The sequence below is a fragment of the Poeciliopsis prolifica genome, unplaced genomic scaffold (assembly GCF_027474105.1).
Source record: "Poeciliopsis prolifica strain line A6 unplaced genomic scaffold, Auburn_PproV2 SCAFFOLD040, whole genome shotgun sequence".
Lineage (NCBI taxonomy): Eukaryota > Metazoa > Chordata > Actinopteri > Cyprinodontiformes > Poeciliidae > Poeciliopsis > Poeciliopsis prolifica.
Genome location: NW_026562415.1, coordinates 3333559 through 3350876, shown reverse-complemented (window position 1 = coordinate 3350876; position 17318 = coordinate 3333559). Strand labels below are relative to the sequence as shown.

Here is a 17318-nt window from a genome sequence, read left to right as displayed (position 1 = left end):
CTCCATCTTGACTCACGGATCGAACGCATGCGCAGAGCGTGTGAACGGCGACGCGCTCTTATTGCCTTTTGGAAATTGGAGGTCCTTGGACCGGTGATGGAAATTCCGTACCTTTTCCTCGGATTCGAACCATTTGGCTCAAGAGGATATTGAGCTACATGGTCTTTCAGTTTGCTACGCGGAAGTACGTCCGCGTAGCAAATGTCCTTCACGTGGTGGCAGCATCATGCTGTGGGGATGCTTTTCTTCATCAGCACTGCACTGATATGCTTTTTATATTGCTTCTTTATTCCAGCAAAACGTTTTGTGGTCGTTTCTGTTCTTGGTTGCTCTGGATACTGTATGATTACCTGGTTGTGTCTTGGAGGCCTATTATATGACCTATTTTTATATTGATTGCTTTTGGTTGATACCAAGGATATGATCAAATGAAAAATAGTTCCAACCATCTGAAATCAACTGGTACACAACACAGGAGGCGCCGATATCCACTGACGGTACAACCAAACTAATGCCATCTCTTGTGTCAAAATGACATACCACTAACTTTTTGTCTGTTTTTAATCATCACTTTTTAACATGGTTCTTTTGATTCGGTTTAGTATAAGTTCGCAACATTACATTATGACATTACTAAATGGCTTTTATACTGTGTTTTATCTACAGAAAATAAAAACAAGTAAGTTATTCGTTCTTTTCAGCTTTTAAGGAGTTGTATAGTTAGTATTAACATTTCCCCAATTTCCAGTATTGTATCTTTTAAATGTCTATAAAAACGTACTTTTTTCAGATAGTTAAAAGTAGACATCTCAGCAGATCATAAAACTGATTACCTTTTCTATTTTATAAAAGTATTACTATTCAATATGTTTGTGGGGGTTTTTTCTTGCCACATTAAAATTGACTTTTCTAAAGACAATTTTCTTTTTTTAAGTTATTTTATGTATTTGTTCTTAATTAGCTCATTTAATTAGGCTTTTTATTGACTTTGATTATAGCGCCCGAATAAAAGCTGGCAAAAAAAGAGCCTTTGGCGCCATCTGGCGGTAAGTAAGCAGCATTGCTCGGTCGATCCGGTCTTCGTCAACCAACCAGGAAAGAGGGTTTGCCATGATCTGGACTGAGGCGGATGAGACCAGGAACCATTGTTCTGCTCATAATCCGAGTCCAGGACAAAAATCCAGGAGGTTTTTCATGCGTCCGGAAAAAAGCGCACCTCCTTTTCATGGGTTGTCGATCGCAGATGGTTGACACACTTATCAAAAAATTTGGATTTATTTATAAAGCTATCTCATAAGGCTTTGCTCTCTGTGTCTCTCTCTCCCCCGCCCCCTATACCCAGTTCATTTTCTGTAGCAACCACAACCCGAGGGCGAGATCCAGGGCCGTGCGTTTTTCCCTTTCGGTCAGCTGCTAAATGGAAATAAAACGCGGAGCGGAAAGTGGAAACAGCCGAGGTGCGTGCATCCTCCTCTAAATAATCCAAACGTTTACTGTTTTGTTGTGCTGGGTTTCGTGCTGGCGACTGCCGGCTACCACGAGATCCACAGGAATAGAGTAAAAAAAAAAAAAAAAAAAAAAAACGCTTTTGGTCTCATCACTGCCATTTCTGTTATTTTTTATGAATAATGCAATCCGGTCTTTGCTTATGGTGATGGGAGGTGAATACTGTTTTATTCCCACCCCTCCTTGGGGCACGCATCTGTTTGGCTGAATATTTGTGTGCCATATTCTTTCCTTCCTTGCCGATCACAGCATTATTGGGTTTTTTTTTTTTTTATTTTCCTCCCATATTTGTGCCAAAAGCCCAACAGCTCTATGAAGCCCTCTGTACAACAGTCGGATGAGTTTGTGCTTGATGCTGTCATATCATTATTTTACGCAGTAATTCTCCAATGTGAGTTCACCTATGCGTGCTGTGCTCCTACATGGATCGTTTCAGGCTTCCGGAGAAGGCTGAAGACTCAGGATGCAACCATCAGTGGATGCATCTTGCTAGCATCCTTTGGTCTTGAATATTTTCTGCTGTTTTTCATGTCACAAACACTAATTTCAGTCTGTTTTTATTGGGTTTTCGTTTGACAGACCAAGGCAAAGTAGTGCATGATTGTGCAATGAAGGCGAATTGAGTAATGCTTTTCAAATTTCCACTGTTCAAATGCTGAAACGCGTGATGTGCATTTGCATTCAGACTCCACCGGATCATTACTTTGGAGAAACCATGTTCCATTGCCACCATGGCTGCAAGTCTTTTCAGGCTCTTCCTGCTGGCTTGGCACTTAAAAACTGTCAATTGTTCTGTGCAGAACGGCTTGAGCTGAGTGTCACTGGACGCAGAGCTTCCATGAAAAGCTTTTTCCAAATCTCATCCAGGATTTAATTTATGTTTGGACTTTGACTGGGCCATCCTAACCCATGAGTAAACCTTTGCTTAGGGTCGTTGTCCTGCTGGTAGCTGAACTTCTGCCCTTTTTACAAGTGTTTTGCAAGCTTTAAATACCAGTTGTATTTAGGTCTGACTTACATACCGATATGCTTTTAATCTTGCATGCATATATGTATATGTGTGGCATCAACAGACTTAGGTTGAATTCCAGGATCACTCTGTGTAATTATCTCACCCAATCTGACATGCATCCTCGTTCTAATGAAAACAGCTTCCCCCGCAACATGACGCTGCCACCACCATGTTTCGCTTTGGTTGTTGTCTGCTAACGTTGACACTTTAGATGCACGGTGCACCACAAATATGTCATCAGGTGGGGAGCAGATGCTCACCCCTGACACTAATGACATTGTGCCAAAATGTTAAAGGTCACAGAGTGGCGGAGAAATGTATGAGGATGTTGTCATTTTAATATTTGACACACACTGAAGACAATCGGTTTTATTTTGTAATTAAAAGAAGTAATAAAAAAACATTGTGTAAAGCTGGATTTTAGTTCCACCATTTAACATATCTTGAGCCAATTGACTCAGATATTATCATTATTTCCCTTTGAATTAAAATGTGTAAAGATCACATGTGCATTTCTAAGTAATTTGCTGAGCCGTTGGGTGTTTCACACAACTTCTTTAAATATTTCGAGGTGTTTGTTTGTGCCGTCGTGTTTGTCTCCAGGTAATGATCTCCCCGTCCGTTATCTGCGGCTCCTGGCCCCACCCTTGCAGCTCCTGTCGGCTGCAGTGTGGCAAGTTGTGCAGCGGGGACTCGTGGATCACTATGGGATGCTAGAGGAGTTTGTTACCATGGTGACGGAGCTGGTCCCGGAGCTGATGAGCTACAGTCAGAGGGCTCAACTCATCCTGGGCCTCAGGGCCAGGGTCAGTAGAGTGTTTTTTTTTTGATTAATGATGCATAATAAATACTGCTTTTATGTCATTGTTGATGCTGTTTTTAAATAAAACACAAAATCAGCATCAACTTGGTTCTTTATGCTGTATTTGTGTTGTTAATTTTAAATACATCTGTATTTATATTCTCTGTAGTTACCTTTTATGAAAGGTAAAATGACCTGCCTTGTGTCATTTTAGTTGGTCCTGGAGCTCTGTCGAGGAGATCACCCAGTGGACATGCAGACCATTCAGCCACATCTGGACAGAATAAAAGCCCCGGTCAGCACAGCCAAGGATCACCATGTGAGCAAACCAGGACTCCCAGTTAGTCGAGTCACATCTGCAATTTTAAACTTAGATGACATATGCCATATCTGTGTGTTGTTGTTGTTTTTCCTTTTTTAAGCTAACCATAAACCAGGTGGAGGAGTCTGAGGTGAACTTTGTTGAGCTGGTGCACTCGTTACTTGAAGATCCGTCTGAGAGAAAATATTTTTTCCAAGTAAGATCTCTGACTTTGTTTCCTTGTTGTTCCATTTATGTCAACATTTGCGGATAACATGTTTCAGTTTGCATTTGGTTTAAATGAATGGTATGGATACGTTTGACATTTTAGTGCTTTTCAGTTGCAATAACATTTTTAAAAAAAATGATAATATTTGTTTTTGTTACGACTGGACTTTCTGCAGGTTAATATGCTGCTTCTGCATGTTAAGGAAGTGACTGTAATATTACCTAAAACAGTTACAGCTTTTTAATATCTGTTCTAAAGTTACGCCTGGCTCATCACATGCTTTCTTCGGTTTGCTGAAGTTCAATGCTTGAGCAAACTCAATGCATGTTCTCATTCTGTTTTGATATGGCTCATTAGGGTTGCAAAATTTCAGGAAATGTTTTTAGTTGTACACTGTTTTTGAGAATGAACAAGAATTTAAGGTATTAAATTTAGACCACAACATGAAAATGATCCGTATTCATCGGACCTCCAGCAGCTAAAACGCACAGTTGAACAATTTACAGTAATCTATCTTCGACATGTTTTTAGATTAGACTTGGATATTTAACACTTAAATGGAGCCGGGAGTGAATCCAGTGTGAAGCATTTAAAGTAAACTTTGTAAAAAATTTACATCTTTTTTAAAATGATCATCTCATTACAGCAGTCGTAGCACACATACTCTGCTGACTGCAGGGGTAGTGGGTACTTGCTCCTTATGTGCGCTCTGCATTCCTCCATCTCACGCACTGATGATTTATAGAGCGCTGGACTGTTAAGGCCACATTTTGGAGCCCAGAGCGTAATACTACTGAAGCCACACAATTACACCAAAAAACTAAGAGTTGACCACCACATTGGGTTGTAAATATTCTCATTCTTCATAACAGTTTTATTTAGAAAAAGGTCCATGTATGAATGAATGAAGCAGAATATATGAATGATGCAAAACCAAATGTTTGATGGTTTTTCTTCCTGGTTTTTCACTGCTGATTAAGCATCACGTTCACATGGGAAGCAAAGGTCAAATCCTCCACTGATACTCTATGCTGCACTTCTTGTTAAATTGCCTGAAACTCCTGATTGCAATGTTTATTCTTGTTAAACTATAAATGGTTAAGTAGATTCAGAGAAATTCAAGTTTTCAGAATATGTCCTCCTTGTTAAACCGATTAATATCTTTGATGTTTGGTTTTAATCTGTCTGACTCTGCAGCCTGGTTAGCACTGGTTGGAGCTAAATAAAAATAATTAAAAAAATAGCAATCTTGTTAGCTGTTTCTCCAAAATGAATCCTCTTGTTGACTTGATGCTCGTTTCTGTTGCAGGAAATCTTCCCGGTGTATTTCGGCCCAAAGTATGACGCTGCCCTCGAGATGCTGGTGTGGGAGTTCATATCAAGACTGGATGAGCTAATGCCTATTCCAGACTTCAACCAGGTGCTTCATCTGGAGCATAGAAGACATTATTAGCCACTTTTATTAAACACATTTTCGGCATTTTACATTTGACTCCAATATATTGATGGTCCAAAGCCAAGTATAACACATTTTTGTCCCTTTTAATCAAAATTGAGCGCTCAGTTGTGCGATGTATCCTGAGTACTGAGGGCTCAGGTGGAGAAAGGAGGAGGATGGTTAACTGGGAGCAGATCGGCCACACTGTCCCAGTGGACTCTTCCTCATAATCCTTCCTTTTTTTAGCAGAGAATCTCTAGAGAAAAACACAATCACAAAGCCTGTTAGTCATCTCAACATAGGAAATTACTGCATTAAATTGGCAACAGTGATTATACTTCTCTTTTAAATTTAGGCTGTTTAAGTGTAATTAGATTATTTTAAATGCAATTTAAATGTTCAGCTAATGCAGTGCATCTAAATCAACTCTACGACCGCATTAAGAAACATTAGAAATAAAATTAGATCCACTAGATTGTAGAGGATTTTGCTAATTTTAAAGAAACCTCTTAATACAGACGCTTAGGATGGAAGTCCTGTGATGGTCTTTCACAATCCAGTGATGTTTTCGTGGTCTTGGGCATCCTGGAAGCTGCAAAACAATTGTTTCTGTCAGCTGTACAAAAACAACAACAACAAAAAAAACAATGTGAATGCGTGATAAATGCACTAATGTAATCTCTCTTCTCAGTTGGCAGCTTTGCTGACAGACGTCCCTACATTTCTTGAAGACTGTTTACGAACATTTTTCCCACCAGATGACATGAAGGCTTTACTTGATCACCACAAGAACCTCGGCCATTTTGAAGAAAAAGGTGGGACTTTAATTTGTCAAAGCGAAACACTAAATTTCAACCAAACTTTGGTCACTTTTTTCTTTTATTATTATTATTATTATTATTATTATTATTATTATTATTATTACCCTGCAGATCCAGAACTGTTACCAATGGATGACTGCATCCTCTCCTCCCTCTCGCTGCCTCCTGGAACCAGGCCTGTTATTAAAACCGCCACCGAGTCTCCTGCCCAAGCTAACGACTCAACCTCTCCAGCACATCTTGGAGCTGCGAGCAACACCAGCAGCCAAGAGAAGCCGAGCACGAGGGCTTCTGACACGCTCAGACAGAGACTGAGGGAGGAGCGGGAGTCCGGCGCTTGGCAGCTGCAGGTCAGGAACATGACCACTTCTCAGGAACGGAAAATGCAGAGCTCGACGCGGTCGTGCAACGAAACCATTGACCTCACTATTTCCAACGAGGGGGCGGACTCGGATTCAGAGGCCAGCGAGAGCACCCACAGCTTGTTGGGCTCTCAGAGCTCAAGAAAGAGGAAGCTGAGTGGAGGCGTGGACGTTCCCAGGAAGCAAAATGCCGAGGCTTCAGCCATTCTGTAAGAGAAACTGACATACTCAGTTAATTTCTTAAATTACACATGAAATATTGTTTCACGTTTGTAGTTATCGAAATTTATATTCCCCACTTTTGCAGAAATTCCTCAGTGGATGACGAGAATTCAGGTGAATCTCCCCTGATCTCCATATGGGGAGAATATACAGGTTTGTGCCGTTTTATTTATGCAGAGTTTAGACTTTTAAATAAACTTGCTATTGAACAGGCTGTGTCTAATTTTAGACTCTCAGGAACGTTCCTTCCCCGTTCTGATGGACTCAAAGGTCCCCTGGTCAGATGAAGAGACGCTCCATCTGCTTGACATCTGGGGGAAGGATTCGGTGCAGCAAGCCTTGAAGGGCTGCTTGAAAAACCGCCACATATTTACTCAAATCGCACAGAAGATGGCCGAGAGGGGCTACATGAGGACTGTGGAGCAGTGCCAGACGAGGATCAAGCGACTGAAGAAATGCTTCCGCCAGAGCCTCAAGTAGTGCTCCTCTTTCATTTATGAAGCATTGGAGAAAGTGTGAGTGATCTGAATTAAAAATGCTCGTTCCTTATCTACCATCAGAGGGAACTCGAGGCCGGACCATAAATTTTACTCAAAGCTTGAGCAGATCATCGGCTCTTCATCCGCCTCGTCTCTCCCTGAGATAACCTACGATGTGGAGGAAGTCGTTGACGACGACGACGACACCCAAGACGGGGAAGAAGACTTGCAGTTCATCGGACACTCTGGGCAACTAGAAATCGGTACAATGTTGCATTCATATCATTAGTTTTAATCTCAGAAATCCTTTGAAATGGAAGATTGATTTCAGGTTTGCTGCATGTGTCTCAGGGGATTTTGCAAATATGTTGAAGAAAGGGCACATCAGCCTGAACATAGGGTGAAGCATGGTGGTGGCAGAATCAAGCTTTGGGAACATTTATCCTCCACCAATTTAGGAATACTCATCTGAGTTGATAGGGGAAAATGGATACAGATAAATAAACCCTCCCTTGTTGACGTTTGCCTTTGGGAGGAGACTGAAAATAAAAAAGTTGAAGTGGAATCCATGCTGTCGTAAGCCACACAGGATTAATTGAGAACTCATCCGTCGTTTTCATCCAACTGCTTTCGTCATGGTAGGAACTCGAAGTGTGCCGTGGACAGACATGGAGACGCTGGCCCTCATCAACATTTGGAGCACCGACAAAATGCAGCAGGACCTGAGGGGGAACCGAACGGGACACCTTTTCTCCATCATATCCACCAAGATGGCTGCCCTGGGCTTTTCCCGCACGCCGGAGCAATGCCAGACGAGACTGAAACGGCTCAAATCCAGCTTCAGGCAGTGCTACCAAAACAAGTATGTACACTCACACAGGGAGGGATGAAAGGAACACATGTGACGTTCTCTTTGATATTTAAACGTGCCTTTCTTCTGCTAATATTTTCTAGTTTGAAAGGACATGAACAAGTTCAGTGCAAGTTTTACAATGAGCTGGGAAGGATTTTAGTCAAGGACTTCCAGTCGGTGATGCAGCTGGACGACATGTCGATGAAGGACGATGACGGCGACTTTCCTTCCTTCAGTCACCATAACATCGGTAAAAGGTTTATAATTATCTTTAATAAACATGCAGAAAATGGGACAGCACTCCTCTGTCCCATTTTCTTGCCATTTCATCTGTTGGTAAATTTAATTTCTTGATAATATAATAATGTAAGATTTATATTCTTCACCCACTGAATTACTTGCTTATCAAGGGAATCTTACCTTCTCTTTTAAGCATTAGTTTGGATCTTGTCTACTTTTTCGTGTCATTACTTTTTGATAACTTTTTCCCCCCTTTAATAAATGAAAGCAATATTTTAGCCCTACATTTTATATAAACTCAGCTTAAAATAGCCTGAAAATAAAGCAGAAACAGAAGAAATCTGGAGGAGAGAAAACTCTTTTTCACGGCACTTTAGTCACACAAACAGAGCAGCTTGAGATTTACTGAAGCTTGCTCGTCTTCTCCAGTTTATCTTCTCAGTGAAGGCTACTGCCGGTTTCCAGGTGGTGAACCCAGGATTGTTTGTTTGCATCTGCTGACGTAGACAAGCTTGGAGCGCTTTCACCAGAACAGCCCAGAGAGAAGCAGTCTCTGGCTGTCACGGGCCTCCACATGCAGTTTAACCTTTGACCTCTTCAACCACGGCATTACCAGCAGAGCTTGTTTTTCTTTTGTCAGGACTCTTCTAGCGAAAGAGCTGGAAGTTGTCGAATGGAACCAGATTTCATACTGAAAGTTGCTGACGGGATGTGAAATCATTCTTACACAACAGCTGATCAAAAGACGTTGAAAATAAACCATCTATGTTATTTTAGATCCAAGTTGTGATCCGCATTCCTCCCTAAAATCCACAGTTTTCCTACAGAGAAGCAGAAATTGCAATGTTTATTTCCAAAGTTCTGCATCAAAAAAAATATTTTTTCTGCATTTGGGTGTTTTCTTCTAGGAGCAACAGTGCAAATGCAAACTTTGCTTAGATTCTCACAAAGCTTTTTCCTACAGCAGTAACTCTGTGTGCTCCACTCTGATTATTTTTGGAAATTTTCTGACTGGTCAGCATTTTGATCTACGTGTGGAATTTGCTGGGACTCTCCGCTCCTGGAAGGAATGTCAACAATCCAGAATATTTTCCACTAGTGAACAGTCTTTCTCCCTAAAGTCATTTCTACATGGAAAATTCAAACCGGTTCACCCTGACTGAGAGATGCAGCTGCTAACATACGTGCTGACAATAATCCCAGGTTAATGTTTGTGACTCCAGAGTCCGCTGTGGGAGTTCAGGAGGACCGAAAGAAAGTGCCGTGGTCCGACAAAGAGACCATCATCCTCCTGGAGGTTTGGGGCGACCCTCAGGTAGAGAGCCCAGTTTATTCATGCGAGATCTGCGTTACTCCCATTGCGAAACCAGGCGGTTAACTGGTCTAAACCCACTTTTTGACTAACTGAATACGCTGTTTAGATGCGTCTCGAAGCCGCATTTCTAAAGATGCTGTACTGTTCAGATGCAGCAGTGCTTGAGGCGTTACCCGCACAACGGACACATCTTTACAGAGGTGTCAGAGAAGCTGAACGCCAACGGTTACTCCCGCACCCCAGAGCAGTGCCACACCAGGATCAAACGGCTGAAAGCCGCCTACCGCCAGTGTAAAGAAAACATGAGGTAAAAACAACTGAAATGTTCGCTGTGATTTCATTGTTTATTTTGTTTGTTTTTTTCTGTTACGTGGGCGCTCATGACTTCGTTTTATATCCGCAGCTCATCTGGGACGGACCGAGTTGACTTTAAATTCTACGATCTGCTGGAGCAGATTCTGGACAAGCAGCCGTCAACGTCGTCCACCATCATAACCGACTCTATTGAAATATCAGAAGACTCCAATGGAGAGTCTGCAACAGAGAGAGGTAGGCCACCTCTTTGCTTTCTGTCCTATCCAGCTAAAGAGAACAAACTAGCGTCACTCTGTTGTTCTACGACACTGAACTTCGTGACCTTGATACACTGAGGTTGTGCTGCATTTGCTGCCGGCTCAAATTTTTCCACATCATTTGTTTTTCCTGCTTTGTTGCCAAGAAAGGTCAGCAATCCCATAATTACCACCAACTCTCAGGTGACCACATACTTTACGCAAGCTGCTTCCTTTGAAAAGTGCTGCTTTTATTCTAGTTGGAGCTTCTTAAAATCCTCATAAATATACAGAAAAACCTGCTAACTTTCAACCAAATGCTCCTCTTTTTAAATGTGAGAGGCTGTGTCTTTTCTAACTTAAGGAGCAAATCTTACTTTGTGAAGGAAGCCTTGTGGATTTGTAGGGTTGGGTTTTGTGGAGCAGACAAAAATAACAATGTTTGGTTTACTGCAGCTTGTAGAGACTTTCAACTCTATAATAGATTACAAACAAAACATGAGGTCTTATGGCACATCATTGCATTTAATATTGAAGCTACCTTCAATATTTATGTGATTCCTTTCAGAAGTTTGAGGCTTTTATTTGAACTCAGTTTTTCGTTATTATCCTGCGGTTTGATTTGAGTTTTTTTATTTATTTGCAAACTAATTAAAATGAAAAAAAATCATTATAGGTCTGCATAGCAATTCATACCAAAGCAAGCTGATTGATTTAAAATAAAATAAAACATTTGTCTAATTCAGTTCAGTTCACTGAGTTCATCTCTCGGCTCCTTTTTAGTCCTGCAGGCTTGTTGGGTTTGTCTCATTAAAATTGCTTACTTTGTCTGGCGTTCACCTCTTATATGACTGTAGACTGAGGTGAATTTTCTTAGGTTTTACTTGCATGGAGTCAACAAGCCACAGAATGTTACAATCAGTGCTGCCTGTTCTGCACCAGATGGAGAGACCCCAGAGCTATCGGCAGACAAACCAGCGACCAGCAGCTGGTCGGACGAGGAAACCCTGGCTCTCATCGAGATCTGGGGCGACGTGGACATCCAGCGGGCTCTGAGGGGCTTCATCCACAACGGGCACATTTACGCCGAGATCTCGGAGAGGCTGCACGACCTCGGCTTCTCCAAAACCCCAGAGCAGTGCCGCTCCAAAGTCAAGTCGCTGAGGATCAACTTCCGGCAGTCCTACGACAGGAAGAAGTGAGGTCTTCCTCTCTGTTCTCCTGTTAAACCTTTTTTTAGGGGTCCTACAAATTGCTACGCAAAATTCGTCCAGGGTTCTCAGTCCTTTAAAAATCTTAAACTTAATCTTTACTGTAGCTTTATGGTAGATATGTCTGCATTATGATGCATCTGCAGTCAGGTTTTCTATATGGAGGCTGGAGAAGACAGACACTGGAAGAAAAGACAAGAAAGAAACTACACACAGTATTTGCATTTAATCATACTTTCTGATTTCTTTATGTTTTTTGATGCTCTCATTCAAAGGTGGAAGAAAAATTTCCTGACAATGAATATCATTAATTGAAAGTTATTGGGAAATAAACATTCAGATCATAATAAGAAATTTAACACATTAAAATGAAGTATTAAATGATTATTCCTACGAGGAAGGAAAGTAAATTAGGAACTGAAGTACCTAAATCTAAATGTTTTTTTCTATTCATATTTTCTTTCTCTGAATTCATCTCGACTTGGAAAAATACGGTGATACTTTTTTTTTCCCCCCAGATTTTTTTGAGACAAAAACCAAAAAATCATTTTGCTCTTTCTAGGAGTGGAAGAAAAATGGATTACAAGTTCTACCACCAGCTGGAGCAGATCCTGGGCCAGGAGGCCCTGAGCATCGACGAGTTTGATGAGCGTGACGATCAAGCTGCCATGGATCCAGGTACCGCCTCTGAACGTCCACGCCTTCTCGTTGCGTCAGAACAAGCAGCAACGTCCCACAGACTTTTGGACGTCTTGTCCGCCTGCAGGGTCTTCAGATGAACAGGCGAACACGCCGTGGTCGGAGGAAGAGACGGTGGCCCTCGTCGAGGTGTGGGCCGCTGACGACGTGCAGCACAGCCTGAACAACTCCATGCGCAACGGCCACGTGTACGAAGACATCTCCGAGAAGCTGGCCTCCTACGGCTACCTGCGCACGGCGGAGCAGTGCCAGCTGAGGATCAAACGGCTGAAGAAGACGTACAGGCGCTACTGCAACAGCCGCAGGTACAAGAACCAGAGCGGTTTGCTTCTTTTATCGTTTTCATTTTCCTGCGCATTTAAAAGGATTTCACGATTTCCAGAAACGGAGGGCGGCCGGCAGTGTTTCGATACTTCAACCTTCTCGCCCCGGTGCTTGGCAATGAATTGTCGTTCGCAGATGTGGACAGTTCGACCACCGATGCAGCCGTAGAGCCCCTAATGGACCACGATCCTGTAATGTGTACGTATAAATGCGACGTCACCTTCTTGTTTGTTCACATTTCTTGATTAACCGACAAAAAAAAAAATTTAAACGTTCTGGGTTTTTTTCTTGTTTTAGACGAGCAGCCCTCGACCAGCCACATCCTGACGGACATGAGCAGAAAGACGCCCTGGTCCGACCTCGAGACTCGCACCCTCCTGGAGATCTGGGGCGAGGACAGCGTCCAGCTCACCCTGAGGGGCTGCCTGAAGAACCGACACGTGTTTGAGTACATCTCAGAGAAGCTGAGCAACCACGGCTTCATCAGGACCACCGAGCAATGCTACACCCGCATGAAGCGCCTTAAATACAGCTTTGTCCACGAAAAGTGAGTCAAACTGTAACGATGTGTTTGTTATTAAGTTGTTTCCTTATGATTTTGTTTTTATTTTCCTTAAAATCCAGGGAAGAATTCAAATTCTTCAATGAAATGGACAAAATCTTTCGGAAGGACCTGAACATGGACGACTCTGCTGTCAACCCGTTCACTGTAGACGAAACGGATGAGCTTGCCTCTGAAGCGCACCAAGCGAAAGGTAAAATGGAGGCATTTTTCTGACTAGTATCTTGGCAGTGAATATTTGTGATTGTGAGGATGTTTTTCTTTTCAAATGTTTTACAAAACAACAATCTGAAAGGTGAGGAATTAATTTGAATTCTGCGCTCTTTATAAATAAGATCCGCTCCACTCTATTGACAGGGCAACTTCAGGGTCGTTGCACTTTGTTGAAAAGAAAGGGCAAATAAATGTATAGAAAATATTAGCATCTTCAGAGTTTTTTCCTTACTTCATAGTGTAAAAGTTTCTGTCTTCCCAGATTTGAGTCCAATACCACTTTTTTTCTGGTCTTTGTATTTTAAATTGTCGTTGCTCTCCTTTGTCTTTCAAAAAAGAGAGAGATTTTTTTCTTCCTTTCTTATACAATTTCTTCTTCCTGTTTTCTTACCTTGTGTCTTTCCTTTTCCTGTTTGACTTCCTTTCCTCCCTCCAGTCTCTGTTTTTTCATTATTCTACACAGAGGGCGACGGTAGAAATATATGCTACTAATCCAGAGTGAACTTTAGTGTCTTATATTTTAAACAGAAGTCTCGGTAGATAAGTATGGATTTTTAAGATGTAAAATTTTTCTTACAAATGCAGAACGCAGCTAAGAAAAAACCCCATTGTTCATTCTGAAAGTTTAGATTTAGCAAAGAACGAGTAAATATTTCTGTCTAAAGATATGCAAGGACTTTAAAGTCATGACACCAGACTTGCAGCAAAACGGGGTTCTGAACACAAATGCATGAGACATTTTTCTATCTTTTAATGTGTAACAATAAAAATGCAAATGCATAATTTTATTCCACTTCAGAATCATGCTCTGTGTTTTGTCTAGCCTGTAAAATTCACAATGTGGAAAGTCATTAAATCACATTATTTGTTGTTTAATTGCCTTTTTCCACCCTCCAAGTAAAGTTTTGCATATTCCATCACGACTATGCCAACTCGACGTTGCTCCTCAGAGAAACATTCCTGTCTCTATCTGCTTCCTCGACAGCCTCAGGTAACCACTGGCTGGCCGACAGCTCCAAGATGGCCTGGGGGGACGGAGAGACGGAGGCCCTGCTGGACATTTGGGGGAGCGCTGAGATCCAGGAGAATCTGAAGGGTGGCAACAAGAACAAAAGCATCTACAAGCAGATATCTCAGGTCATGGCCAGCCAGGGCTACCTCCGCTCCCCTGAACAGTGTCAGTCCAGGGTGAAGAGGCTGAGGGCCAATTTCAGACAGTTCCTAGAGGGACGACAGTAAGCGCAGAATCTATTGTACAACTATTATCCACCACACCAAGCTTTTTTACTACTTATAATTATTCCTTTCTTTCCTGTACTCAGAGGGGATAAACAAGAGTGCAAATATTTTGAGCAGTTGGTGCAGATCTTTGGCACCAAGTATGTGATGAACTCTGATTCGCTGACTGACGATACACCTGAAGTCATAGGTACAGCTAATCCACATTGCTTTTTGTAATTATTTTACAGCTTGTGTTTGCTGTTTACTTTATATTTCTGCTTGTTGCAGAGTCATAAAATCCTTCCTCTTCACGGTGATGACGAAACAGCCGCAGATGAACGCGCGTCATCCAGACGAACAGAGACGTTAACGCTGAGATATTTACAGAAAATCTCTCTGTACACACTTTAAATACTTTGACATTCTTTAGAAAGACAGACCAAGATCACACTGAAATTGTGTGTGTGTGTGTGTGTGTGTGTGTGTGTGTGTGTGTCCTCTCTTGAGTGTCTTGTGATAAATAAAAACCAGAGCCATGACACGAGGCGCTCAGGACTCGAAGGAAGCCGAATGCAGCGCTCCTCGGCGAGAACATGTTTTTGTAGTGATTAATTTTTACTTGAACCTAAAGAGACTGAATCCAAGCACACGTGAGTTAAAAAAAAACACAAATCGGCAAATCACCTGTCGCCACAAACTTGCTTTTTCATCGCAATTCCTGCCCCCACTCTGTCACGTCAACTGCACATGTTTATACCGTTTGAAATCCACGTCCTTAAAATGAAATACATTCGAGTCTCTTGTTCTGTGCTCAGTGTGAGTTAACGTTGTCCAGAATTTTATTTATTTAATTTATATATGTATTTTATAGGTTTAATTATGTCGCCAAACCTTATCGCAGTACATTTGTGCCACGAAATGTGTCAAAGTTTTTCATATTCATTAAAAACAAACATGAGTTGCCAGTTTGTGGTTTACTTTTTTTGCAAGTTGCTGCTACAGAGATTCATAGTTTATTCAAGGTTACTGTGCATTCAGAAAAGAGCGAAACATCATTTAAATACTCACCAAATGTGCAAAAAGCGAGGAAAAGAAAAAAAAAAGTATACTATTCTGCTTTCAATTATTCCATCTAACAATCTCTTCTTATTTTTATTCGCCTTTAAGTCTTTCCATCCGTCAAGTCCACTTAAATTCAAAGTTTCTTTACAGAGCAATTGTAGCTGCTGATGGCTGGCAGGAAGGATCTTCTGCAGCAGTCTGTGTTGCAACTTCTGACTGAAGACGATGGTGTTGATTACTGTCCTGAGAGGTGAAACAACTTACTTAAATTGTATCCCTGATTTGTCCAAACTGGGTTGTTTACCTGGTAATGATGGAAGTTAGGTTAAAACCTTTTTAGAATATTTTTACCTGCCTGATATTTCATCTTATCCATATGTAAATACTAACCCTTGTTGCGTGTTGAACAAGAAAAATTTGGGTTACAGTTTAATTTAGAAAATGTAACTGAGGAGCTACTCTATGAGCTGAAGTTAGCATGCGAATTGAAGCTTCTGAAGGCGCTGTTTTCACTTAACGTCGGAAGGGTGAATCAGATGCCAACTTCGGTGTTTTTCCCCTTTTTTCATTGCTTGTTTTTCTTTTGTTGTTATTTCTTGGTCCTTCTAATAATAGCACACATTTCCCCATTGACATTTCAATGTTTAAAAAGTTGCTGCTTATTTGTAGTTTTATCTTCCACATGAGAGGATCTCAGAATTTAGATCCCAGGAGTTGAAATGTAAACAAATCTCACATTGGCCACTAAGTGGTGCAAATGGACAATTAAAAACAAAACTAGAGTTCACATTCACATGGTCTTGAAGCATTTTGGCATTTTAATTGATTAGTGGTCGAAGTGAAGAGGCTCTGTTGGGACTGTAACAGTAAACCTGCTACATGCTGGCATTTAAAAGTATATTTAGATTGGCGACTTCACACAGACACTCACAAATATACAGTCCGCAGAAGTTAAAGCAGTAATTACAGGTCTAAATCTGACAGAGCATCTAACCACCACCGCCTGGCTGAAGCCAAGAGTGTGTGAGTGCGCGGTGTTGCTGTAAAGACACAAACACACTAAAAAGAGACATGACTCTCTTTTAGGGTAATGTACTAGTCTTCAAAAACAAGTAACTCACTGTTTGTGTGACTGCATGCCATGAGGTAATGACTACAATGGTAGCTGTTGTGGTTTGTCATTGTGTTGCCCTGAGAAGTAATGGAGATTTTACAGCCTTTTGTATAATTGTAAATTGTTGAGGAGGAAAACCACTCCGAAGGCGATAATGCTCTCAAAGAGACGTCTGATGGGATTTTTTACGTTTTGTTTGTCGAGAGCTGTGGAGAAGCAATGACCAATCAGTGTCTTGGCTGCAGGAAATGACTTTCTAAATGACTTTATGTTTCAAAAATAAATAGTTTTAATGTCAGGTCAGAACCCAAAGTAGCACAAGAGCAACATTTCTGACTTCACAGTTTCAGTACTGATCTAAATAAGTCTTCTTTTTTTTCACCCCTTATAAACTTGCATTTGTATATAATTTAACTAATTTCTGCTATGTTCTTGGTCACATTTGCCTTTGAGGCCAGCTCATAGATTTATCCCTTAAAATGAAACACACTTAATATTGTTTGAACACGTGACATTTTTACATTTCGATGCCCTTGTTCATTTTCACCTCTCTTTGTAAACATTTTCCTTAGGTGCAAGACAACAATCTCCTGCCGTTTTTAAATAACTAAATAAAAAATGCAGTTGATTTGATTCTAATATGTGATGAATTCACATTTTGAGCCATTTAGAAGATTATGACAGTTTTGTTTCTCTATACTAGGCACTATTTTTTATATAAACACCTTTTGCGGATTCTGTTTATATTAATCTTCTATTTTATTTTTTCAACATAAGCATC

At 41.1% G+C, this 17318-nt stretch overlaps 1 protein-coding gene across 1 annotated transcript; it reads left to right on the top strand.

Annotated features, from left to right (window-relative positions):
- The first annotated feature begins 1097 nt into the window (after positions 1-1097).
- zgc:113263 (uncharacterized protein LOC503753 homolog) lies at positions 1098-15326 on the top strand. Its single transcript, XM_055054879.1, has 24 exons — positions 1098-1457; positions 3122-3324; positions 3535-3639; positions 3743-3838; positions 5160-5270; positions 5980-6103; positions 6221-6680; positions 6779-6846; positions 6923-7169; positions 7254-7435; positions 7815-8034; positions 8127-8275; positions 9489-9580; positions 9730-9887; positions 9984-10129; positions 11074-11329; positions 11905-12020; positions 12109-12346; positions 12424-12563; positions 12663-12912; positions 12990-13120; positions 14126-14375; positions 14463-14569; positions 14650-15326. Exons 1-24 carry the CDS (start codon positions 1418-1420, stop codon positions 14655-14657), a joined length of 3897 nt encoding a protein of 1298 aa, XP_054910854.1. The 5' UTR covers positions 1098-1417; the 3' UTR covers positions 14658-15326.
- The last annotated feature ends 1992 nt before the right edge of the window (positions 15327-17318 follow it).